At 39.9% G+C, this 26,875-nt stretch overlaps 1 protein-coding gene and 1 non-coding gene across 2 annotated transcripts in view; one reads left to right on the top strand and one right to left on the bottom strand.

Annotated features, from left to right (window-relative positions):
* Dpyd (dihydropyrimidine dehydrogenase) overlaps positions 1 to 26,875 on the bottom strand; it is an 849,196-nt gene that overhangs the window by 274,983 nt on the left and 547,338 nt on the right. Inside the window, exons 15-16 of the mRNA XM_021158977.2 lie at positions 17,412 to 17,480; positions 8,431 to 8,514 (exon numbers count right to left, since the gene is read on the bottom strand). Coding sequence (XP_021014636.1) covers positions 8,431 to 8,514; positions 17,412 to 17,480 — 153 coding nt within the window. The remainder of the gene's footprint in view (positions 1 to 8,430; positions 8,515 to 17,411; positions 17,481 to 26,875) is intronic.
* On the top strand, positions 26,730 to 26,836 carry LOC115030827. The gene has a single exon (XR_003836387.1). It is a non-coding gene; the product is annotated as a U6 spliceosomal RNA (small nuclear RNA).

The following is a 26,875-nucleotide window of genomic DNA, read 5'->3' as shown; positions in this document are numbered from 1 at the left end:
GATACCACTTTTGACTAAAAGTTTGTAATTTTTAAAAGAAGCATTCATTTGTATATCATTAACAAATATTAATAACTGCAATTAAAAAGCTCATAGACTACTAGCTTTAGGCAAAGTATTGCTAGCTACATAAATGTCTCTTCAAGATCTTCAAGATCTCCTGGAGTTATCTACTTATAGGGCACACCCATCTGTGCAAATAGCAGAGAATTAAAATCAAATAAGAAGTTAAGCAACATAATATAGCACAAAGCAAATATTTCATTTTGACTCCTCATAAATAAGAGGATCATTGATCCAAAAGCCCTTCAAAATACTCATACCACAAGGAAAACAAAAGAGAACAGAGTAAACCCACTGTGTATGGGCCATCAGAATCAGACCTCAGGCATTCTTCCAATCATAGTACACAGGCCTCCCTCATGTTTCTTGGGAAGTTGTATTAGTTCACCAAAGTTGTTACATGGGAGTCCTCTGGTGCTATCTTCACCAAACACCAGTCTCAGACTACATTTAAGAGGTCAACCCACAAGAATAAAAGTCCTACTCTTTAGTGTCAGTAGCCATGCCAACTAGCACAGGATTAAACAACAGGAAACATTTTGTTCAATGTTTCTGACTCTGCCTCTTTTCTGTCTCTCTGTATTTTTCTCTGTCTCTTTTTCGGTCTGTCTCTGTCTGTTTCTGTCTCTGTCTCTCTGTCTCTGTTTCTCTGTGTGTGTGTGTGTTTGTATGTGTAGATGTGTGTGTTCGTCTGTCTGTTTGTCTGTCTCTATGACCCTCCAGTCCAATCTTTTCTTACTATTTTTATTTTTGAGACAGGAACTCACTATGGAGACCCAAATAAGCTTAAAGTCATGATGCCTCCTTAGTGGAGGGATTATCCACATGCGCTGTCATACATCACTTGTAGGAGTTACAATTGGAAAAAGAGTAGGAATGAAAAAGACCTGAAGGAGAAATGGTTTCATTTGCTACCAGAGTGTCAAAAGCAAATGGAACTCAGCAAGTGAACCCTGGGTTGCATTTCCCAATAGTTTTTACATTCAGCGCTCTAATCCCTTTGCTCTCTCAACCTCTGGAGTTTCCAAGTTTCTACTCTCTGGAAAATTCAGGAAAGATTGGGACTTGTTGGCTTTGGCATTAGAAGAAGTGTCTTTGTATTGTCCCCGTCACAGATGCTTAACGAGGACCTTATTCACACAGTGCTTTGGTCCCAGCTCCCAGGACAATGTTCTGTGTGAGAAAGAGGGTCTGTTAACCCAGCTGCCTGAGGAACGATTTATTTCCCAGGGGAGAGGCAAGCACATCTGGGGCAATGCAGTCTTCACTCTCAGTTTTGGACTCTTTTCCTAGTGACAGACATCTGCTCTCTGGCATGGGTGAGAAGAATATTCTGTGGTTAATGTCTTATGGAAAAAAAACATTGGCAGACTGAAACAGAAACCAGGCCTTGATTTTCCTTGATTTTTCATTATTTCATACACATAAATCTTATGCAAATTAAGTTTGGACATAAAACAGATCCTGGGGGAAATGTCAAAGTATCCCTCTGGGTGATTTTTATCTGGAGTAATAATCATTTAAGATGCTGAACATTTTAAGACTCACAACTTGCAAACATTTTCCTGCTTGCTCACTTTTACTATCATGAAAACTTCCCAGTGTAAGTCTTCCTGAGGACAAAATTAATGTTGAGAATGAGTCACAAATAGGACATGGAAATTTTTTTGAGATTCATTTGTGGTGTGTGTGTGTTTGTGGTGTGTGTGAGTGTGTGTGAGTGTGTGTGTGTGCATGTAGTATATACAGGTGCAGGTACCTATACATGCAAGTGTGGATGCCAGAGCAGGGCCTTGGGTGTCTCCCTCTATTATGGATTGTCTTCCCCTCTAAGGTGGGGTCTCTCCCTAAGCCTTGGACTTGCATTTTCTCAATCTGGCAGGAAACCTTAAGCTTTCAGAGCTGGGATCAGAGGCATGTCCAGGATGTGCAGCTTATTGCATGCTTGCTGGGATCTACACAATGGTCCTCCTGGTTGTAAAGCAAGCACTCTTGACAGCTAAGCCATCTCTCTAGACCTGGGTTTGGAAATTCTGTGTGGATGATATGTGAATAGAGAGATGTGTGCTCCTATGCGGTAGGTAGCATGAAGGTGCGATTGGTAATGGTCTTCATCAGCTTTGCTCTGCCCTTTGACCTGCCTGGGAAGCTTCATAGTCTTCCCTCCAATGACAGCACCATGGTGGAACTTTCCATCTAAATCCTCGCTAGAATCCTTGTGCAGTATTAGCCAAGAAGCTCTCATGAAGGCATTGAAAGCAATGGAGAGTGGAAAACCAACGAGGGCAAGGACCACAGTATGCTATAACCTCTCAGAGGATTAGAGAGGGGGAAACAAGTTCAGTGACAGGGAGCCAAACTCTACCTCATCACAGATTCAAGAACAGAATTCTGGTTCCCACCTCCGTAGTCCTGCACACGTCATTGTCTTCTATTTTCAGGGAACACTTGGTTAATCGATAAGTTATATCAGTTCATATATTAGATGTCATTTACCCAGATGTAAAAGCTGATTTTCATGTGGATAACTTCAGCCAAAGGGTATGACTTCTGGACAGACAGAAGAGTAGTAGACAAAGGAGACAGTTGGGGGTAGTCTGCATATTTTACTCATTTTCTTCCCTGTTTGCATATGGACTTGAATGCTCTGAAGTAACAATGGGAAATACTGGACAAGGTACCTGAGAAGAGGCCAGCATGAAGGGAACCAAAGCTTTGGGCCTTGATAGTTTGAGGGAAAACAGATCAAACATCACATTCTGGCCAGTTCCATCCTGTACATAAAGGGCTGACAAGAACAACCCTTCAGGCTCCCTCGGCTCCATACACCCAAGCTTCACCACAGCACAGAACATCACAGCTGAAGGGGAAAAGGACCAATTTACAACAATTTACAACAAAGTAGTTTTTGGTAAGGAAATATATAATAATTTCCATGTGGTTGTGCATGCGTCACTGGGTTGTATGGCACAAGCCATCTTTCGCTTTTCTTAATTGGGACTATAAACTAGGAAGGCAAGACATTTTACTCCATTTTCCATCACATCCTTAGACCCTTGTGAACAATTTTTCTTTCAGTACTTGGTGGCATGTCTGAGAAATAGCAGCCCGTGTAGTGCCTGTGATGTCAGAAACCCAGAGTCAGCAAAAATCCTGGAAAAATCTGATTTCTAATATTAAGAAGTTGAGTTAGAAAAGACATATAAGGGGTGAGTTGATGGCTGAGTCGACAAAGTGCTAACCACCCTAACACTAACCTGAATTCTGCCTTTAGAACTCATGTTTAATATTAACATTAAAAACAAGTGGACATGGTGGCACCTCTTGTAATCCCATTATCCCAGTGCTTTGGATACAAATGAGTCCTTGGAGACCACTGGACAGAAAACTGGGACTGTATGGAAATTTTCAGGGCAATAGCAGACCTTTTCTCCTCAATGAATAAATAAGTATAAATAAATAAGTAAATAAACAAACACATGAACATATAAACAAATAAATAAATGATTGATGGTACCAGAGGAACAATACTTGAGGTGTACCTATAACCTCTACACATGTACATACATCTGCAAAACATGTGCACACGTGCACATGCACACACACACACACAAAGACACACACACATGCCCACACAAGCATGGGAGTGTATGTGCATGCACATACACTCACGTGCACACAGGCAAGCACACATGCAGATGTACACACAAGGCAAGTTATATGGACAAAACCTACAAATGAGAGTGACCTGTCCATGTCTGCTGGTATTTCTATCCACTAGAAGTAAAATCAGAAGGGCGTAACAGAGTTCTAGTTCCTGACATTGGTTATCTTTGAAAGACACTCATCTCTGTGTCATTACAAAAGATATAAGCACTAGGAAGGATTATGGGTCCAAATCCTGGGTTGAGAGTAATTACAAAAGCACTGAGAAGAATAAGAATGATTTTTCACAGGTCTCCTTAAGTATCATTCTGAACTTTGGTAAGAAGATTCAGTAAAATAAAGGTGAAAAGTTCAATGTAATTTTAAAAGAATTTTAAAGGGTTTTGTTTATTAGCTGGCTTTTTTTAAACACATGATGTTTAGGACAAAGGGAAAAACTTCCAAAGGTGAAAATTGGACTGTTTTATAGAATCAGGGGGAAGGGATATGGGATGGGGGTTCCCAGAGGGGAAACCAGGAAAGGGGGTAACATTTGAAATGTAAATAAATAAAATATCCAATTAAAAAAATAAAAAGATGACTATATTTCAATTAGATAAAAAAATATAAAGTTTTATAGAAAATAGGCTTACATGTGTAACTGTATAACTTGTAGACATGTTTAAATCTCAAAGTTAAGTCACAGAGTCTCCCTCATGCCCAGGAGCAGGAACTTGAAGGTTCAGGCTTGTGTGTACGTGTGTGTGTGTGTGAAGATTTATTGATTCTATTTATTTAAGTGCACTGTAGCTGTCTTCAGACACACCAGAAGAGGACATCAGATCCCATTACAAATGGTTGTGAGCCAACATGCATTTGCTTGGATTTGAACTCAGGATATCTGGAAGAGAATTCAGTGCTCTTAACCTCTGAGCCATCTCTCCAGCCCCTCCTTCTGTTTTCATAAATGGGGGAATGGTAAATAAGTAGGATTCAGAATTAGGAAATGAGTTAGAGTTAATTTGGTCTTGCAGTTTAATCATCAGTTACTAGCTTTAAAGTTGACACTGGAATATTTTCTTACTGGTAACTGTCATCAGTGCCTTTTCTAATCTGATCAGCTTGCCAATTAAGCCATCTACATTGGTACCCATTAGCCTGCTTGAGATCTGGAATACGTGTATAGGAATATACAACCTCATTTGGAGGCTGCCAGCCAGTGTAGAGATTTTTCTCACAGGTGCAGTGCAACTTTGATCTTTGAAGCACACACAACCAGAGTAAGACCATGTTCTCGAATTGCTTGAACAGCAATATTAAGGGGATACCGTTTAAAAAACTTAGAACCCTAATAACTCATGTAAATGACCAAGGGCGTTATTTTCCCATTTTTCATACAAGATGGGAAAACAATTGTGGCTTTAGTGAACAATCTTAACTTTGATGACATTAGTTTGACTTCTCTATGCATTTATTTGGAGGATGGGATGTGGCTGTGCTCTTGGATACACAGTATTCTGACATCAGATTCCCAAGTAGCCTAGATTCCAGACTTGCATCACAATGTCCATTTAATATATTTATTTATTTATTATTGTGCTGGGGATTGGGACCAAATCATGGTACATGCTAAGCAATGACCTCATACTTTAAAAGTTCCATCATCATCCTTCATTCATCAAGTCAAATATAATATATGAGAATAGGCAGTACTTGATGGTTTTTCAGATCTCACAGGTTAGAGGTAAATACCTGTGTCTGAGGAGGGCGAGTGGCTTGATGGGTAATGGAAAGAATATGGAGGGAGTGTGACTTCAGCTCCTTAGAACAGCTGATGAGTATAAAGGCTCATATGCCAAGTCTCACCAGGTGGAACACACAAGATGAATATCAAGGTCAACTTGACAATTATATATATATATATATATATACACACACACACATATTTCACAAGTAAGATGTCTGTATTTAACAGAGATTACATTTTTCTCTGCTCATAAACTTCATTAGTTTTGGTCATGTATATGTATATTTAGATTTTATATGTATATATTTACATTTATATGTATTTATGTATGTCACTGTATTTTAACTTATGATAATCATGTAAGGGCACACTCTTAGAAAAAAAATCTTCACTTACTAAATATTTGTGAGAAAGCTGCGTTAAATGGGTAACAACAGGCATTCGGAAAAGAAACTGTGCTATGCCACTTTAGACCAGCGTTGCCCTCCCTTTCATTCAGCAAGCACTCAGAATGCTCTGACAGTGCAGACAGGGATGAACTAGGCTCTGAACACTGTAAAGGGAATTCATCTATTACAGCTCCTCCTCCCCCCACTGACCACACAATGAGCACACATTTCCAGCCTACCAATGTGGGAGTATAGGGAACTGAGGGATGATGGAAGAAACAGTGGGAACCAGAGGGAGAGAAGGGGGAATGCTGGAAGGAAATTCAAATAAGACCAGACTGTCTGTGCCCCTCTGAAAGCACAGTTATAAAAACCCTCTAATAAAACTACAGTAATATTCTTCCTTCTCCTTCAATAAACTGAACATTCATATCCCTAAGTCTATGCAAAATTTATTAAATTGACTTTATTTCCTAATTATTTAACTTATAACAGTAAAATTTGAAAGAAAAATGGTCTGATTGGTTAAGAACCGACTTCAGTTCTAGTAGCAGCAAGAAGTGAAATAGAAACATGCCCTATGCCCTTTCCTCTAGCCAACAAATCCAAATCTTTGAAAATCTTGTTGATATCTCTGCCTGCAAAAATTGTAGCATTTGGCATTCCCGTTTAGCTCAAGGCTGCGTGAAAGTTTTTCTGACTAAATAACTCTCTGGAGAGAAGACACCTACACCTACACCTACACGAAATCATAGCTGGGAAAAAAGTTCAGATGTATGCAAGGAACAAAGCCCATTCTGGAAGGAGAAACTCAGTTGGGAATTTGCAACATTTTCAAATAATTGTTATATTTGTGGCAAAATATAAACACCAGAATGCACTCTTCCTTAAGAAATTGGTATGTTCCTCTTTTCCAAAGCTGACATTTTGCAAGGAATTCAACTTTTAAAATATGGGTTTTGTGGTCTAGCCTATGAACTAGGCAAAGCAGGTAAACTCAGTGGATGAGGGAAGACTGTGCCCACTCAGGACCAACTCAAGCCCGGTACTGATGCTCTTCTGGCCTCCTTCACTGTCTGCATTCTTGTGGGGGGCTTTGCATGCATACACATGTGGCAGTCAGAGATCAGTGAAGCCACTGTATTTTCAGACCCTGTCTGTGTCTCATTGAAACTGGAGCTTACTAACTAAACCTTTAGGCTGACGAGGTAGAATGCTTCAGGGCTCCTCTCATTTCTGCCTCTCCAGTACTGGATATTACAGATACCCGCAGCTATGCCAGCTGTTTTACGTGGGTTCTGAGGTTCGCTCATATACTCCTCTTTGAGTGGCAAGTGGCTTATGGACTCAGCCATCTCCAAAGCACAGCCTTCTCTTTAAACATGCCACATCCCTGACACACTGTTAGATCATCATAGGACTCAGAAATAATGCTGTTTTTCCCTGACTTGATAGCACTAAATTGTGGATGTGTTTACCAGGCTTAATGGCCTTCTGGTAACCTGTTGTGAGAAGAGCCAGGGTCTGTGTGAAAGATGCCTGGCCAGCCCCTCCCCTCCTGCTGTTCACAAGAATGATTTCTTCCTGAGTTGCAAATCCATTCCCAAGGCCTATTAAATATTTACAATGTACTTAAAGAACCCCTCTCTGCATTTGAACATGAAAATAGAAACTCTTGTTCATTTAAGCATGTAAAAACTTTCCTCTGGGCGAGTAACGGGCTCAGGGTTTTATTCATATCAATTCAGTGACTTGAGAAGAACAGGAGTGTGGGACAGTTGCTACCTCCTAAGAAAGAATCCCGAGTCACGAGTGGATACAGAAGGAAACTTGAAAGTTCTAGGAAACTGGCAGTTCTAGGCAAATACCAAAGTTTTGTATTTAATTCACAATATTTCCTCTGGGCTTAAAGGCGAAATGAGATTCAAAACACTTACCTTTTAAGCATTAAGCTTTTTTCATCTCCTCTTAACACACCACACTACATCTTGATCCATAAAGATGTAGTATTTTCTCTATATTAACATGCTATTTTGCATTTATTCATTAGGAATTTTGAATTTACTTTAACATAAAGCTTCCATTTATTGTATCCGTAAATAAAACTACCATCAAAGTCTTTTTGCAACTCCCCAAATACAGTTAGGGAATAATGATCGTATGCTAAAAACTGTAAAACGCAATTTGTGCTGTGCCCCATTTACTACAAAATCACTAGGAACAATGCATTGTGTACACTGTATTGCCCCAGGGAAACTAGATTGGCCGCAGAAACGAATAAAGAACATTGCCTTGGATATCAGCTAACTCTGCTTCAGCGCTTTTAAAAACTATTTGTTATGATATTCCTTCCTGTCAAGCACATAATATGATTTCCTCAATAAAACCCAACCGTTGCCATAATTCCAGTTTCCCTCATTTTCCACTTTTTAAGCACTAAATATTTAAACACTGCAGACCTGCACGTCTCCAGCCAGTCATCAGATCCACACATCTCCTTGCCTAAGGTACAGTAAGAATCCATACTGGGGACCATTATGTCATACTGACGGCCACAGCAGAGCAGCGACTGCTGCGGGTGCTTACCTGCCCACAAGCCAGGCCCATTCCTCTCTCCCCCATGCCATGTGGACACGATAAATTTAACTCCAGGGCATCGGCTCCAGAAGCCTGTAAGGAAGGAAAATGAGAGAGAAGGCAGAACTTTATTCAGACATCGATGGTCTCTCCATCAAGTACAAAGACCACACCTCTTAATTCTAAACACTCTGATTTCACCATAGCTTTTCCCTCAAGTCCACTTGACCCATAAGGGACCATGCATTGTCTTTCCTACATAGCTTCGACTTCTGTAGAAACTGCTCTTGATAATCTGGTCCTCAAGTTAAAGGGCCGATAGCAGCAATAAAACGTTGACCGAGAGCTTAAAAGTGACAACTTGTTACCCTGTATGCATTATATTTAATCTACATAGTTCACATCATCTCAATTTTTATTTAAAATTTAATTTATATGCATGTGTGTGTATATTTAATTGTATGGATGTGGGCAGTGTATACTTTTAGAAGTCAGAGGACAGCACTCGGGAGTTCCTTATTTCCTTCTACTATGTGAGCTCTGGAGATCAAAGTACCAGTAAGGACTGGCGATAAGTACCTTGACCTCTGGTCCAGTCCTAGCTTGTGATTCACAGAACCCTTGTGTTATCACAATTCCCAACCCAGAGTCAAGAGATATGAAACAATTGATGTTAAATGACAGGTCTGGCTGTTAAATGAGATAATAGAGCTTTGATCTCCATCTGTTAGGGACCACACTTTGTCTTTCCTATGCAGCTTCTACCTATTGTAACAACTTCACAACTTGCAATAATTCTGGATAACTGATGATAGAAAGAGGCGTGCAAAGAAAAATGTCAGATTCCTAAAGTGAATGAATAGAATGCCAAAAATTTGAACTAAAAGCCAATTTCATCATAGTTTAAAACAGCTTAGTGTAAGAAACACAAGCTATTGGTTATCTTATCACACTTCAGTCACTATGGATTCTTATCATTTAAATCACTCGTTCCTCCCTTAACACAGAAGTAGATGTTTTCAAAATGAAGAGGAGAGCTCAGAATACTTGGGGGAATCTTCAAAATTCTTGGAATGTCTATTTGGAAAAGAATCTGTAAACACTTTTTAGGGGCTGGGGAGATGGCCCAGTGGGTGGGACATTGGCTGTGTGAGACCCCGAGTTAGGGTAGATTCAGGGTGGAATGCAGTATTATATTCAGCGTGCCTGGGGAGGCTTTGTATTCTTTCCCGCTCATATCGGGAGAGGAACAGAGAGAGTGCATTCCAGGAGGAACTTTATGGCTAACTTTTCTTCCTCCCTCTGCATGCATAACTGGCAACGGTATTATTCACCTGCACACTCCCCCACACACCATCTTTTAAATTTAATATAGTAACTCAAGAGATAGGGGATAAATACATCAAACTTGCCAAGTTGTTTGCTATGTTACCCACTTCTAGAATTTAACAATAATTTATAAATAGAGGAGAGTAGGTTTCAATAATAATAATGTCACATATGTATTACCTCTAGGAAAGCTTTTATTTTCAAAAGAAATCTACTATTTACTAAGCACACCAGACTATTCTTTAAGCCAAAAGCTGTTTCCCTAATGTTTCTCTATCCTTCCTAATTGTTTTTCTCTATTTCGCAAATTTTAAGTATGATCTTAACAAATTCAACTCTAGTTATTTCTCAGTGGATTTTCTCGCCTGTCTCCATTCATTAGCGCACCTGCCTTTTCTTCTGTGCATCTGTGAAGGTCTATTCAATAATTTCCCATGTTTCCAAACATGGACACATTATGCTGCTCTGCTTCCATCATCCAGTTTGGAAATGCTTCCTGTTACTTAACAATGACTAAGAATCATGCTGTTCCCCTTCTGCAGGCTTTGCAGTGAGTATAGATGACACCCAGCATACTGGCTGCTAAAGGACCAGAGAGGCTTTGGATGAGTCAGTTAACCTTCCTAGTCTGCAGCTGGGTAGACATAAACTGCAAGTGATGGGACTGATTGCAAATTCATGCCATGTGAGCACCATGAACTTCATCTAGATTATGTATTGCAATTATATATGATAGTGTGCTTGTGCTTCTTCCTAGTTATGTAAGGTATTTTTTAGACTTATGTATTTAGCAATTGTTAGAAATTTGGATTAGCAGATCTTTGGGAAGCATTTGTACACATATTTATATTATGCCTATGTCTCTTCAAACTGACAATTAACCAGCATGGTGGATAATGATAGCTAAAGCTAATTGGGTACAATCCATATGCAAGGATATTCCACTAAGCCTTTTGTTCTATCTTACTTCAGCTTTAAAACAACTCCAAAAGCTAAGATATACCGTCATGCCCATTGGCAGTTCATAAGCCAAACATAAAAGATTCAAATTACTCATCTCATAGGATCTTAAATGTAGAGCCTGTAACTTACCCAGTGATTTAAATCAATGGGTAGATTATTATTAAATCATTTGTTCTTTAAGTAAAATCCAAATACCACATCTTTTCTTCCATTTTCTGTTTTTAAATATTATCATTGCTTTGTAAAATTGTGTGTGTTTATGTGATTTGTAAGGAGAGGCAAAGGCTATGAGGGAGGGAAGGGGACTAACAGGATCAGGAAGCTAAGGGAGAGGGGAGGGAGGGATGAGGAGAAACAAGGTCAGAGCACATTACAGATGTGTATGGAATTCCCTTATCAGTCTAGTACTATGAAAGCTGAATATGCATCAATCAAAAGCCATTTAGAACACCCCCTAGTGATAGTGAGTGTCACCAACGAGGAAGTCATTGCGAGCATGTCTTGTGCATCAAAGAGTTTGTAGTGACAGAGTCTGAGCTTGAACTTCTCTCCATAGTCTAGTGTTTGCCGTCCATTGATTCTGTTTCCGTTTATATCTCAGTGTGTGCAAACACAGCTTGCCAGTCAAGGATTTGAGGCTATCTGGCAGACACTTGGCATCACAAAGAGAAAGAAGGCACTTGCTCCCCAGCTGGAACTGCCACATTGGATTAAGACAAAATAACCTTTCATCATTCTTGTGGCTTCTTAACAGTTGTCCAAAACAAATTCTTCACCACTTATGGATTAGAGTCTAAACTAGGGATAGGGTTTATTTTTGTTTTTGTTTTTGTTTGTTTGGTTTGGTTTGGTTTTTTGTTGTTGTTGTTTTTTGGTTTTGTTTTTGTTTTTTTTGTTTTGTTTTTGTTTGTTTGTTTTGTTTTGTTTTGTTTTGTTGAGACAGGGTTTCTCTGTACAGTCCTGGCTGTCCTGGAACTCTGTAGACCAGACTGGCTTCGAACTCAGAAAATCCCCTGCCTTTGCCTCCCAAGTGCTGGGATTAAAGGCGTGCGCCACCACGCCCGGCTAGGGATAGTTATTTAAATCTCTCAAATAGTACACACCGGCACGTACTGATCAGCAAAATGATCTGTGATGGGTTTTGGGATGAGTATCCAGGCCTTAAAAATTGGGACAAGACTGCTCTGGGTGACACCCCGGACCTGGGAGACATTTATTTTGCTTCTGAATATGCCTGTTACAGGGCTCACAGGGACTTCAGGGGTGGCTAACTTCTATTTCCAAGTAGCCACAACCACTCAAAAAAGCCTTAGTTGCTGAATTAGTATGAAATGCTAAATAAACTAAATTGAACTAACATTCTGGCTCTTATTAGTAACGAGGATTTTAGTTGCTTAGTCCAGAAGGCATCTACCTCACCAAATAAGAGCAGTGAAAAAGGAAAGGAAAAGGTAGAAGCAGGCACAGGGATGTTCATTGCCCAAGGAGTAGCTAAACTCCAGATTAGAAATCTGTTGGAACTGTTTTCCCCTAAGATTTAAGGCCTGTTCCACAGGAGGAAATGCATGCCTGCTGCAGCAAACCTAGCCCTAAACCCATGGTTCCAGAAGTCACAGCTTCAGCAATGATCCTACTAGAATTATTCAGTCAAATAGATGTAGTATAAAACTGCCCCCATAAATCTGGATATCTCTACCCGTAGATTAATGTAGCTCTCAGATCTCATCAGAGAAGTGTGTGTGTGTGTGTGTGTGTGTGTGTGTGTGTGTGTGCAAGCACAATGGACACTGGCTAACTCAGAAACTCATTACATGTCACAGTGGAAAGGATATGTGTGAGTGGTGTGCTCAGTCACAAATAGCATATCTGTAGTACAGACTAATGGGTTTCAGGTTCGGTAGGAGACTCTGTCTTAAAAGATGGAGAACATCTGAGAAGGACTCTCTGTGTCCACCTATGGCCTTCACATGTANATACATATACATATACATATACATATACATATACATATACATATACATATACATATACATATACATATACATATACATATACATATACAAAACCACTTAAATGTATGCACCCACAAACACACACACACACACACACACCCATACACACACACACACAGAACTTTAAAAAGCTATTGAAATTCTGGGTCAATGAACTTATTATAGATAAATTTGGCGGAGAGTATATGGGTACATTACCCACATCTAGCCTGTATACTTTCTCACATTTGATGGCTTTACTCACCTTCCAGATTACACACTCTCCCAGTCCCAGTCGATACTGCTGTCAGCATATTTACTATGTTAGCTCTCACAGTCTTCCTCTATATGAGACCTAGGGCTAGCCACTGCTTACACAGCTTACACAAGCAAGAACCCCAAGGGACCACATTCCATGTCTTATCAAGGAGCTCTGGCCTTCCGTATCAATTCTGGGTTTGGGTGAAGAATCACACTGCAGGCCATGGGGTATGTGATTGCCCAGAGTAGTAGAGCACACAGACAATGGTGTTGTAGGATTTTACCAAGAGAGACTGGTGGCAAGAAGGATCAGTTCATCCCTTACTCTTCTTATGCTTCTGTGTTACGATGATCTATGGCACTCTCCGTGATGGTGATTCCCTACACCTGAGCACTCTGCTCCGTTTCCCTGGGAAGCCCCGCAGGCTCTCTAGTGCATCATCCTACATTCTTTTTCCTCCTACCTTGGCTCATCTTTTTCATACTTTTCCTGCTCAGGGATATGTCCTTCAATAAGATCTTTTCTCATTAAATATGACTCAATCTCTATTTTCTAAACTAATAGACATTAAGAAAGAAATGGATTCCAGTTCTGTTAAAAATGAATTCAAGATCTTCTTAAGATCTAATACTGGCAGCCTGCAGTAACAACTCAATTTGCCAAGTATCTGATTACATACTTAAGCTGTGAGCACATCTGTGGCGCTCAGATGATTCCTGTGTACTTCTGTTTCACTGCCCAGGTAATTTACACATAGTTCAGGCTTGTAATTTATAAATAAACACTCTTTTGTACTAAATGGGGATAACCAATCAATGTCTCAGAAAAGTAAGAGGCTCCATGAGCTAAGATAAATGAACACATATTACCAAGTTTACCAAAAGTTTCACCATGCTATAAACACCCTCATGGAACTGCTTCTTTTCCATGGTGTCTAAAAAACATGCCAACTGAAGCAAGATAGACAAGAATAAGGTATTGGAAGGCATTTCAAGTGTAAGTTCACTAAGGTTAGAATTAAAAAAGGGCTGGTTTTGTTTTTGTTTTATTTACAAGAGAAAACAGATCATACAGCAAATGAGGATGATAAATTAAGCAGTCTGGACACACAATGTCCTTGAGATGGTTGCATTTAGTTAAACTTAATACATTATTTAAATGTACCTAGTGTTGTGACCCAACTTTTCTGGGAGCATGGAGAAATATGTCTGTGTCTAGGCTCATTTTTAAAGCTATTTGTGTGCTCTGTAAATAGAAACATAGCATATTAAGGTCCCTTGAAATAAGGAGAGCCAATGTCACCCTTATATTGGTTAGTTTTTCCCAATGCTGTGACCAAATACCTGAAAAGAAGTGACTTAAGGAGACAAATCTTTCTTAAGGCATGTGGGTTAGGTGATGAAGCCACCTTGGTAGAGAAGGCTTGGGGGGCAGTCTGAGCTCCATGGTAGCAGGAGGCTGCTTGTTTAGTTTCCCATGGACCAGTGAGAGAGTGGGATTTGTGCTGGTACTCAGTTGGCTTTCTCCTCTCCCCCTTTTATTTGCTCTTGGATATCACCAACACCCAGGGTGGGTCCTCAGATAATTATGTTTCCAAAGGTCCTCATGGACATGTATGTGTACAACTGTGCCTGACACAGGGGACCTGGAATTCCCTAACCCACCTACGGATACGGTTATCTTATCCTCCTCCTTGTACAAAGTTCATTCCAGAATATCCCATTCTTTACTACTGATGTTCTTCAACTGCAGCTCTTTTGATGAGGTATATTTGTCTTTTGGGTTAGCAGAGGCAGTAAGTAGAAGGCTGTTGATAAATTTCTTCAATTACAATCAAAATAAATCCAACCTACTGAAAGGAGAAACTTCATGAAAATGCACACATGCAACATCTAGCTCCTTGCTAGCTCCAAAAGTTTCAGCATAGTGGTGTGGTGTGTGATTCTTCGTACAACTCACAAAGAATTTTCCAGGTTGGACAGTATCCTAACTTTGGATGGAAACATTTTTAATTTATCTTAATGTGAATTTTTCCATTGAGTATACATATACATATCTGTGTGTGTGTGTGTGTGCGCGCGCGTGTGTTTAAACAATAGGTCCATATAAACAAAAGCATTGAGTGAGTAGTTCTTTTTCCTTTTAATAGAGTTATTTTATATGTGGATATAAGCATGTATGAATATATATTTTAATGTGGGTATGAGCATGCAAGAATATAACATAGTGTGTGCAATGGTCAAATGATAAACTAAGAGAAAGTCAGTTCTCTCCTTGCACTATGTGGATCACTGGGGCTGAACTCAGGTCATCAGGATTGGTGGCAATCACCTTAACTCACAGAACTACCTCACAGACCCAAAACTACCCCCCCCCAAAAAAGAAAAGAAATGAAAGAAAAAGAAAAGGAGAAATGAAGAAAGAAAGAAAGAAAGAAAGAAAGAAAGAAAGAAAGGAAGGAAGGAAGGAAGGAAGGAAGGAAGGAAGGAAGGAAGGAAGGAAGAAAGAAANAGGAAGGAAGGAAGGAAGGAAGGAAGAAAGAAAGAAAGAAAGAAAGAAAGAAAGAAAGAAAGAAAGAAAGAAAGAAAGAAAGAGAAAGGAAGGAAAAAAGGAACTAAGAAAGGAAACTGAAGAAGAGGAAGTGACATTGGGAGGGTGACCTAAGAAGGGGATCAGGGAGGATCCTGAGTTGAGTTGAGGATAGTGATATGGTCAAAATACAGTACATACACGTATAAAATTATCAAGGAATAAGTCAAATGTTATATTTGAAATGTTATTGGGTATGTATAATGTAAGGTGTGAATGAAATCCTTTTGGCAACTGCTGCCCCACCTCCACAGGGATGCAAAGGCCTAGGAGCCTTCTCCTAATGCCCTAAGGTAGCCTAGGTCTAACTTTACAAGAAACATGTTGCTTTCATTGACAGTGTGATTGCTCTTCCATGGAGCTATGAGGACTGTTCTGACTTAATAGAAAGTAGACTCTTTTCTCCTCTCTTTGTTATATAGAATTTAGGAAACCACAATAAACAAGAGTGATATTAAAGAATAATACAAGCCGGGCAGTGGTGGCACGTACCTTTAATCCCAGCACTTGGGAGGCAGAGGGAGGTGGATTTCTGAGTTCTAGGCCAGCCTGGTCTACAGAGTGAATGCCAGGACAGCCAGTGCTACACAGAGAAACCCTGTCTCAAAAAACCAAAACCAAAACAAAAACAAAACAAAAAAAAAACAAAAAAACCCAAAAAACAAAACAAAACAAAATGCAAAACCATCTACAATTGCTAATATACTTATAATTACAGCCCTTTGACTTTTGTAAGTAAACTCTCCCACTTAAAAATTAATGTCCATTACTGAAGGAAATGTTTTTTTAAAGTATTTTTATTCCCACAGAAAAGCAGAGAAGCACGCAGCATGATAAAGCCATTTATCATAGTCAGTTTAAAATTGGCAAGGCTCATGCCAAGCGCAGGCTCTGTGGAAGATTTCATGGTCAATTAGGTAAATACATGTATAAAGCAGACCCGGCACAGAAGATCACGAAGCCAATTACAGATCATGTTTAATTTCACCACCCGAAGTCCCAGAAGTAATTTCTCCCTTCACAGTTTTAAAAGTATCCAAGTCAAATGTACAATCAACCATCTTTGCATGCCATAGAGAACATCATGGTATTTTGTAATATCAGGTCAAGTCAAAAGCCTTACTAGGTTCAGTGTTCAGTCTTCAGCATGGTTGAGGGCTCAAGATCCCTAGCCAGGGCTGTCCTCACCTAAGTTGCCTGACTGAATGATTGACCTAAGTGTATTTTTTAAGCATGTATTTTTATGTTTGAATACAAATCTGAGGTTTGTGGTTAGTTGTTTGTGTTTGTGCAAATGGCCGTTTATATTGTGGCACATCACTGATGTATGTAGCATGCCTGCTCACTAGTGTGCCATTCAGCCACAGCCCGTCCTAGCACTTTACACATGCTGGTATTCAAACTAGCACAGTAGTAAATGAACCTTTTATATTTTAAATATTCAAGACTTTTATATTCTGAATCCCTTCTCTTACTGTCAAACTAGTTTGCCTAAAGGCAAGGCAAGATCAAGTTAGACTCTCAAAGGTAGAATTAAATTTTATCATGGCATCCATCATATATACAGTTTGCTTAATATGCAAATGTAGAGTCTGTGGATTCAGAGAATAAAGGGATTTTAGGTACCATGTGAAATCCAGGGAACTGCTTTCATAGAATGAATTCCTTTTAAATTTACATTTCCATCATTTAAATGAAAACACATGGTAAACAAATTATAATAGAAATGCTTTAACTTACATTTTCAATTCAATTTTACTTCTCCTGTATTATTTTTTTGTGGCAGCTTTTTACTTAAAAACTAATAAAAATGAGAGAGGTGAAACACAATAAATACCAACTAAAGAAATTTGTACCTCAGCCATTTTGGAGAGTTCCATCCAGTCATTCTTGTTGTAACTGCACATGATGCTGGCGATCAGGACCTTTAGAGAGAAAAAGAGAACATGGGTTCAGGCGGCCTCCTTACTTTGTGCACATATTAATAACCATAAAAATGCATTTATTATAACAAGCTACATTATAAAAATTAGTTTTTCCAACAGGCTGAAAAAAATAATATCACTAGAAAAGGCAGCCTGGAACAGTGAAGCACCAGAGAACAATTAGACTTTAGACATGTGTGACAACATGCTTAATTACTCTCATTGAATATTTGAACACTTTCTGAACATGTATGTGCCTGCCCATGTGTGGGGAGTGCACCCTGTGCTATTGCATGTGTACATAGATATGCATGCACATGTGTCAGTAGGCGCAAGATTGGAGGGGTACTTGTACAAGCCAGAAAACCTTGAATGGGTCCTTTAGTGGCCACTCCCCCGTTTTTACCTTTCCCTTTTTGATATAACACCTTTTGCTAGCATCTGGGGCTCATCAATTTACTAGACTGGCTCAGCCATGAGTACCTTGGATTTTCTTATCTCCACATCCTGAATGCTGAGATTAGAAGCACAAGCAGCTATTCCCAGGACATTGTGTGACTTCTGGGGATGGAAATTTGGTCCTCATGGTTGTGTGGCAAGCACTGCACTGACCGAATACATTCCCAATCCCCAATTTTCTTAACTTTATTGAGTCTCAACTTTCCCACTTCTCAAATGTTGATTATAATATTAACCTTGTCATCTCAGAAAGTGGCAGTGGGAATTACACAAATTTGTGTGTAAATGTAGGCTCCTGAAAGAGACATCCAATTTCTATAATGCCGTTAAAACGCATATTACTATAATTATTAGCATAGCACAAAGATTTCTTTCATAGGAAAGAAAATATAATGTTCCCTTCAATAATAACATATTGCAAAATGGTTAATACAATTTCATATATTTCTTGAGAACGATAGTTTTAAATTACATTAAATACCTTTACATTGCTTTGGATTTTGGAAGGCTGATGATTTATGCGTAACCTTGCATTAATCCATCAGTAGAGTATATATGGCAGTAGTTACTAGTGTCTGCTACAGAGCCAGGATGTCTATGTTGAAATCCTGTTCTATAATCTTTAGGTCCTGTGCTGAGCAAGGGAGTAGATTTTCTAATTAGTAAAATATGAGTAACATTGCAGAGAGAGTCAAGAACGGCAGTGGCTAAGACTTTGTTCACTTTAATGACACAATGGACATTTTACACGATTTGGATTTATAAACTTATTACATAATTTCAACCTTGTTTTGCCCATTTTTTTTTCTCAATAAAGACCTAAGGACACTGAGTTATAAAGACCACAGCACTACTGAAGGGAAGACCCAGGTTCAGGGCCAGATGGTGCTTCTAACAGTCTATGATTTTAGTTACTAGCTTTTGATGGTCTCATCTACATACTCAGGGAATGCTAGTAAATGCTTTTTTCATTGTGACATGCTTCAGTGAATCTGAGACTGGGGCACCAGGGATTTATGCTGTGCATGAAGTCATGGAGTCTGGTGATAGAATCTGCTAGAAGCCATTGAGCTCCCATCACACACTTCTTATTTACGTATGTGCCTAACATCACAAGGACATGCTGCAAAAGTTAAATACATGTTTGTATCATGGATAGAAATACATTGAGACCACATTGGCAAGAGTTAACACCAGGGAGAAGCTGTCCTTAAAACTGGGTTAAGTTCCTTTGTAGACTCTAAACACCATGGGAACTGGGTTTTTGGGAAGTATATAAATTATTCAGTTTCCTGGTAGGCATACAGTCGGGGCCAGAAACACTAAATAGGTAAATGTTCTCTCACTTAAACATTTAAAATGGTGGTCTTCCAGGTTCTTTATTTCATCCAATTAAAAAAAGAAAACATCTAAGGGATTGTTTAGAACAGTAGTTCTCAAAACTGAATTGCAACCTCTTTTGTGACAGTAGTAAAAGTAGAGTTATGGAGCAGCAACAAAATAATTGTACGGTTTAGGGGTCACCAAAATAGAAGGAACTGTATTAAAGGTTTGCATCATTAAGAAAGTTGAAAACCACTGGTTCAGAAGGACTGTCATGCCTCCTGCCTGAGTGTTTCTTTAGCAGGAACAAATTAGTTTTCTCATCTTATTTCACATAGTTTATATATATATATATATATATATATATATATATTAATATTTTCCTCAATTACATTTCCAATGCTATCCCAAAAGTCCCCCATAGCCCCCCCCACTTCCCTACCCACCCATTCCCACTTTTTAGCCCTGGCGTTCCCCTGTACTGGGGCATATAAAGTTTGCGTGTCCAATGGGCCTCTCTTTCCAGTAATGGCCTGGAAAGAGAGGCCATCTTTTGATACATATGCAGCTAGAGTCAAGGGGGTAGCTCTAACCGGGCAATTTGGAGGAAGAATGGGGTTCTATCCTCTGTCCCTCACCTATACAAACCCAGACACTCCATTTGGACTTAGATGCTGGCTCCAGATGCCCTGCCCACAGGAAGAGTTTCTTTGTGTGCTATGCTGTGTGGTGTGTGTGCTTTTGAGGTGCCAGGGCTGGACCCATGGGGAGACATCCTTTTATGAAGAGAAATGGTGCAAGAGGCATGAGGGTGGGAGTGGAAGAAGAAGAGGGGGGCTGTAATCAGGTTGTAAAATGAATAAAATAATTAATTAACAAAAAAGAAGTAAAGGCAGATGAGGAATGGAGGATGCCTTTTCTGCATTGTGTAAGCTCAGCTTTTCTTTGATGAAACACAACTTCCATGAGAACATCTGTCCTGTGGTCTTTTCTATAAGGACCCAAAGTCCCTTTTCTAATGTCTTTATCTAGCAGCAAAGGGTCTCTATCCAGACTGAGTCTCCTCAGCGACAAATGTTCTTCGCACCTTTCTAAGTAGTCTTGCTCAGAGATGCTGGCTCACTCTCCAGCTAGACAAAGGACCCAGGAAGAATACCACAGGGACCAAAAAAATCTTGTAGGGCTAGACCTACTATCTCCTGGCATGGCTTTCCATTGCTAAGAAGACTGAAGTAAGGGGAGAAGGAAAAAGAAAAGGAAGATGGAGAAAGAGGAGATGAAGAAGGGCAACAGGAGGATATAAAAGGTGGAGGAAATGAAGGAGAAAGGAGTGAAAAGGAGGAGAAAGGGGTTTATAATAGAACAAGGAAGGAAAGAGGAGAGGGGTGGGGAGAAGGAGAGGATGGATGAGGAAGAGTGTGAAGAGAAGGAAAAAGAAGAAGAACAGCCTTATTCTCCCATGTGGAGTCAGGTAACATTCCAACTCTCTTCTTCATACCCAGAGCAGAAGTAAAGTAAACCACAACAGAACAACCTGCTATTTAGGGATCAAGGGACAGATCAAACCATGGGCCATGTTGCTAGAAGACAAGAATAAAATCCATAAGACACAGTCTCTGAGAGCCAAAAAGAGATATCCATCAGTAAGATAACTCTGTTGTAAGAAAACTGACAGGCAATGAATGGGCTTGGGGTTTTAGAAATGTTATATATATATATTTGGTTTTTCGAGACAGGGTTTCTCTGTATAGCCCTAGCTGTCCTGGAACTCACTTTGTAGACCAGGCTGGCCTCGAACTCAGAAATCCACCTGCCTCTGCCTCCCGAGTGCTGGGGTTAAAGGCGTGCGCCACCACGCCCGGCTAGAAATGTTATATACTTTTTAAACAAAGTAATATTCCCACATATGTGCACAGTTGTTCCTTCACCACTGAAGTCACAGCAAGGCACACATCGTCCTCTCCCATTTCCTCTGAGGGTAGAGGATGGGAAAGACAGAAAGGACAGTCCTGGAGACAGGATAGGGATGGGGGCTTCTGTTCAGAAGGTGGGCGGACTAGACAAACACACTGCCCTGTCACTGACAGCATTCTATGATAGATGCTCTTAACTGGGAACTTGCAAGGCATTTTTTTCTAAATGCCATGTTAAATTTTGATAAAGCTATATATTCTTGAAATTTGTATTGATTTTGTCAGGAAACCTCAAAGTCATCTAGTGCCCTGCAAGTTACCAGGATCAACAGGAACTATAATTGGGTTGGATGAAGACAAATAAATATTGTTCTAGAATTAATATGCCTTCTGTGTGAGAAATCACCCTGCTTACTTAGAGATTAATAAAGGAAAAATCTCTTTAATAGCATGTGTCTGGCTCTGGCTAAGGTCCAAAGAGGAGCAGGCCCCAAATAGCAGATTTTACTAACTTATATACACCTTAGATTTATGCACGTATCATAGGCTGCAATTTTTAAGTACATTGTAGGTTTGAACCCCAAATTACACTTTCAACAATTTCAACAGAGACAGGAGACTGGAAATCTGGCTACTTAAGCAGATAATTTACACAGCAAAGATATTGTCAGGTTTTATTTATGTTGCTTTGTTGTTTGTTTTTATGTTTTTGTTTGTTTGGGGAGGGGCATTTGATGGTTTTGAGGCAGGCTTCATTTCTCTTTGTAGCCCTGGCTGTCTTAGGGCTCACTCTGTAGACCACTCTGTAGGAACTTGTAAGGATGCACCTGCCTCCCAAGTGCCGAGAGACTAAAGGATTGCACACTGTGCCACCACTGCCTGGCTCAGAATTATTCAATTACACCTGGGTTGTGCTTTTCAAATAGTTGTCACCCAGTGCCATCTTGCCTTCCTACAGAATTATGCTTCCCCTGACAACAGTGCAAGCGACTTAATGACAGACCTGGACTTAATGGTGATAACTCACACTGGCCCTTGGATCTCCCTAGATGCCTGGTCTTTTATATGGAGATGGACCTACTGACTGGTTTAAGTCAGAGTTGTCTCTTTTGTTATGGAATAGAGCCGAATCAGAGGTCAGTCTTGGTGAATAAACACTAATAGAAACATTCCCAGCAACTGTGAACTTCAATTATGGTACCGAGTTTTCTTAATTTCTCACAAGTGTGGTCAGTACACTGAAGGGATTCTGGCCAGCTTGATTGAGGTGAACACGGCTTGGGCAACACATGCCCTTCTCTCCGATTGCCTTATCCATGCTAAAACACCTTAGATGACAGTCCTAAAGCAATGCTCATTCCCTTATTTGGCCAGTTCTTCCTCCTGGAGGCTGAGTACTAAAGTCCAGCTTCAAAGTATTGAAGTCCAGCAATCAGATGCCCCCTTTGGCTCACCTGATTAACATGTCCGTTTACATTTAAACACCTCATCCTAACATGGGGTTTCCTCTTTTGACATTATAAACCACCATTTTTCTATGTTCTGTGTCTGTCTCCTCTCTATCCAGAGGCAGTCCTTTGTCCCACTTCAGTATAAATGCCCCTCTTCCCTTTCCCTTACTGCCTTTCCCTTCTCCCTCAACTTCCATCTACATTTTTCTTCACTTGTTCTCTACCCTCTGTCCCTCTGGAGCAAAGAAATCTCCTTTGTGCTGATAAGAACTTGGTCTTGGGGATTCTGGGCCATTCCGATCCTTACATACACTACTTTCTTTTCTAGACATACTGGAAGCAGTCCTCTTTGAGCTAAATTCTACTTTGTATAACTTAATACTTCCTGAGAGAGTTTATTAGTAGATTCTTTTCAGCATTTTTTTTTCCTACTGGAAGTTTCTATTGCATCATTATCACCTAGAGCATTCCGCTGAACACAGAGATCCGCAGTGCTATTGATTCATATGGATTCAGAAGTCGAATGTAGCCTATGTGAGTCTCTCACCGGGGTGAGGGTGGAAGACTATAGGTGGGATCCATACATTCTTCTTGTTAGGAAGGTTTTAATAGTTGTCTAGGCAAGCAAGCTGCACATGTTCTAAACAAGGTCTATCTTCTTGTCCCACAAAGATGGGAAAGAACCCCAGGCTGGGATAATCAGTGGTTGGTTGGTCACACTTGACAGCAATACCCTGTCATAAATGTTAAAAGTTATTGTTACTGGTCCCTAACCTAGACAGTGCACATGTTGAGAGTCGCTTGTGACCATTGACCTCTCATTTACCTCCCTGTTCTGCTTTCAGTGACATTATCAGGGCAAGCAGAGTGGACATAAGAAAAGTAGGAAAATGGAGGTAATCTAGATAGGAAGAAAGACCCATGCTGCAGAACCCTGCTCGACCTGCTCGAATATGTCTGCATGTAAGCACTTAGAAATACTGCATTCCCACTGAACTTCATCAATGATTTAAAAGCAGGATTATTAGGGCTGGACTATCTAGGTTAATAGAGTGCTAACTTAGCAATTGGTAAAGCCCTGGATTCAGATTCATAAAGCACCATAATTAGTTTAAACATTCTAAATGTCTGTATTTAAAACCAAAAGATAGCTTAAAAAATATAGCAGTGTGGTAGTTTACAGATATCACAGTGGCTGTAAAATTATCTTAACTTTCATTAAAACAGACCTGAGGTTTTTTCCGGAATCAAGCTAAAAGGTATTCACTCTAAAAGGAGATGGAACATAATTAAATCTTTCTGTGATGATTAAAAAGTCCTTTAGTGTTTTGCTTGACTCAGTTTTTAATCAAGTAAAAGAGGACAGGCTATTTTGCTTCCTATGAGAAAAGTGAAGTGATGGGGTTTGCCTGTGATGAAGTATCATGCCACCCTACCAGAAATGACTACTCACCGAGACATATTTCTAATCAAAGTTTCACTTAATTTAAGCCATTCCCAGGCTTATCTTTTAATAGTTCATATTTTAAAACATTATTGAACGAGGTGATACATAACAGCCATCACTGTACAATATTTGCACTTTGGCCCTGCCCTGTATTTTATGACAAGCACTCTGGTAGGAAGTTCTCACAACACAAAACAAGCTTCTAACACACATTGACCTTGCACTGTGGCAGCTGCTGAGACATAAAAGTTCTTTTTCCCTTAATGTTCAACCAATATTGCCCAAGCACATACTGTGTGCAACTAACTGTTTTAACTTGGAAGTGACATGAAAAAGGTCCTTATCACCCTAAGTAAGAAATGAATTCACTAGGCAACTGCCAGGTCTGGATTATTGTGATGAAGTCAATATAGAGGAAAATGTGGCAGAATCCTGGGGGTGAGGGGCACAGTCATAAGAGATGGGTAGTTGGTCAAGGGTCCTCTGCATTGTGACCCAAGAGATGAGCACGTTTCTTCCTCTGAAGAATGGAATTGGGAGGAAATTTGCCCTTCTGGGAAGAGAAAAGTGCATGTGAGCACTAAGAGAGGATGAGCTTGGAATGTTCAAACGTCCAAAAGGATCCCAAAAACTTCAAGACAGGACAATAGTAGTATGAATAAAAATGAGGGAAACAGCCAGTAACTGTCACTCTACATATTAGACCCCTGTGGGAGTTTGATGTCCCATGGGAGGTCATAAAAATATTGTCAATGCTGATAAAATGATCCAGCTTGCATCTGTATGAAATCTTCATAAGGAAACAAGTAAGGGCAATAGATGGTGAAAATAGGAATTTCAGTTTGGGTAGGATCTTGTGGTAGCCACATAAATGCAGAGAAGTTAGATCCTAATTGGCTGGTGAGTATTTAGATTCAAGGAGACAAAGATAATATAACATTAAGTATGATTTCTAGACTACTAGCTTGAACTCTGAATTTGAGAATGTAAATTAAATATGAACATGGAATAAAGGCTAATAGGAAGATGAGTGGGAAAACTCAAGGTTCAATTTTAATACGGTCCATGTGAGGTGTTTAGTAAGGATTTCAGTGGGGAAGTCACTGACACGTCCTTGGTATAATTCACTAAAGGGGTTAAGGACAAAGTTATAAAACAAGGAGACTGTAATATAAAATAGCATTTATAGTCAACTGGCAAGGTGATTGGGAACTAAATAGAATAAAGAAGATAAATAATAAAGGGCCAAGGCCTAACATCAAACCACAAGAGAATATGGCTTCATGCTGGAAGTTCTCCAAAATGTCAGGTGTGATTCAGTGTAATGAATTCTGTTGAGAGGTTGGAAAACAGTTTCCTAGAGATTTTAACATTCTATCCTGCAGGGTAGCTTCTTAAGTGAGAAAGTAAACAACTCAAATTAGGTTCAGGAAATGCCTGAAACTGACCAGATTCTCTAGGTTTCTCCCTGCCAGAGTGCACAATAAAAGTTGAGATTCCATCTCAGAAACGTGAAGCTGAGCTACTAAGCAGACTCTCAGACAAGCTACCCTACAAAGAAGACTCTGAGATGAGACCAGCTGCCTGGAAGAATCAGAAACCAGCAGGGTTTCCTGCAAGAGATTTAGACCAACTGAGGAACTTGGAAAGGCTATTTTCCAACCTGTTGAGCTAGTTGCCTGTAGGATGTAAAGTGTACTCCAGGTACCAAGGTTTTGTGAACTGGCATCCTGCTGTGGTGGGGTCTGGTACCACACCTGCCATTGAGTCATTTCTGATCCTTTAAGTAGTTCCCAATAAATCTTATTGGTTTACCAAGCTGGACTTAGGTGGTATCTGTACTTCCTATATAGGGTCAGTAGATATTTTTTTCACTGCCTCCCCAGGAAAATTCTTAGAACAGACAAGTATCTGATAACACAGAGATCTCTGATCACCTTTACAACATGGTTTTCAATGAGGCAGCAAAAATGTGACTCAGACTGGCATAGGTTGAATGAGTAGAATTGAAACATGGAGGAAGGGGGATGAAAAAAAAAATCTCCCTCAAAGCTTTATTGGGATAGTCCTAATTTCAGTTTCTGTTGAACTGAGATATAATATCCTTACAACTTAAGGGAGAAAAGATTCATTGACCTCAGGATTCCAGTTAAAATCTTCCATTGAAAGGAGTCCAAGGAGGCAGGGACTTGAAGTAGCCAGTCATCTCTATACGTGGGAGTAGAGAGCAAAGGATGGATGGGTACATTGCCAAGTACATTCTTTTGTCTCTTGTCTCTGTCTTTGTCTCTCTGTGTCTCTGTTTCAGTTATTCTAGGGTCCAGCTGATGAAGTAGTGCCATCCTCAGGGTAGGTCTTCCTACCTCAATTTACTCAATTAAGAAACTCCCTCCTGGGCATGCCCATAGGCCAACCTCATCAAGGTAATTTTTTGTTCTTGATTGTAGGAAGATGTATGAAGAGGTGAATACAAGACTGTAGGAAGCCCAGTATGAGTCCCTTTTAGTCATGTGCAGTTTTGCATGTTTTTACATTGGTGGAATGATCTAGAAGAAAGTATGAAGATGATAAGAGGTAATGCTGAATCAAGAGTGGTGGGAGGCAGTGTCCTTGGAGAGGGGGAGGGCATCCTATGCTGTTTAACAGGGCAGACAGGGTGCTCACTTCGGCAGCACATATACTAAAATTGGAACCATACAGAGAAGATTAGCATGGCCCCTGCGCAAGGATGACACGCAAATTCGTGAAGCGTTCCATATTTTTGGAAAGGATCTTTACCTATCCTAAATCAGATAGGGGACT

This window comes from Mus caroli, chromosome 3, assembly GCF_900094665.2.
Source record: "Mus caroli chromosome 3, CAROLI_EIJ_v1.1, whole genome shotgun sequence".
NCBI lineage: Eukaryota > Metazoa > Chordata > Mammalia > Rodentia > Muridae > Mus > Mus caroli.
Note: the sequence above shows the minus strand (reverse complement) of the source record. Positions and strands in the feature narration are given on the sequence as shown.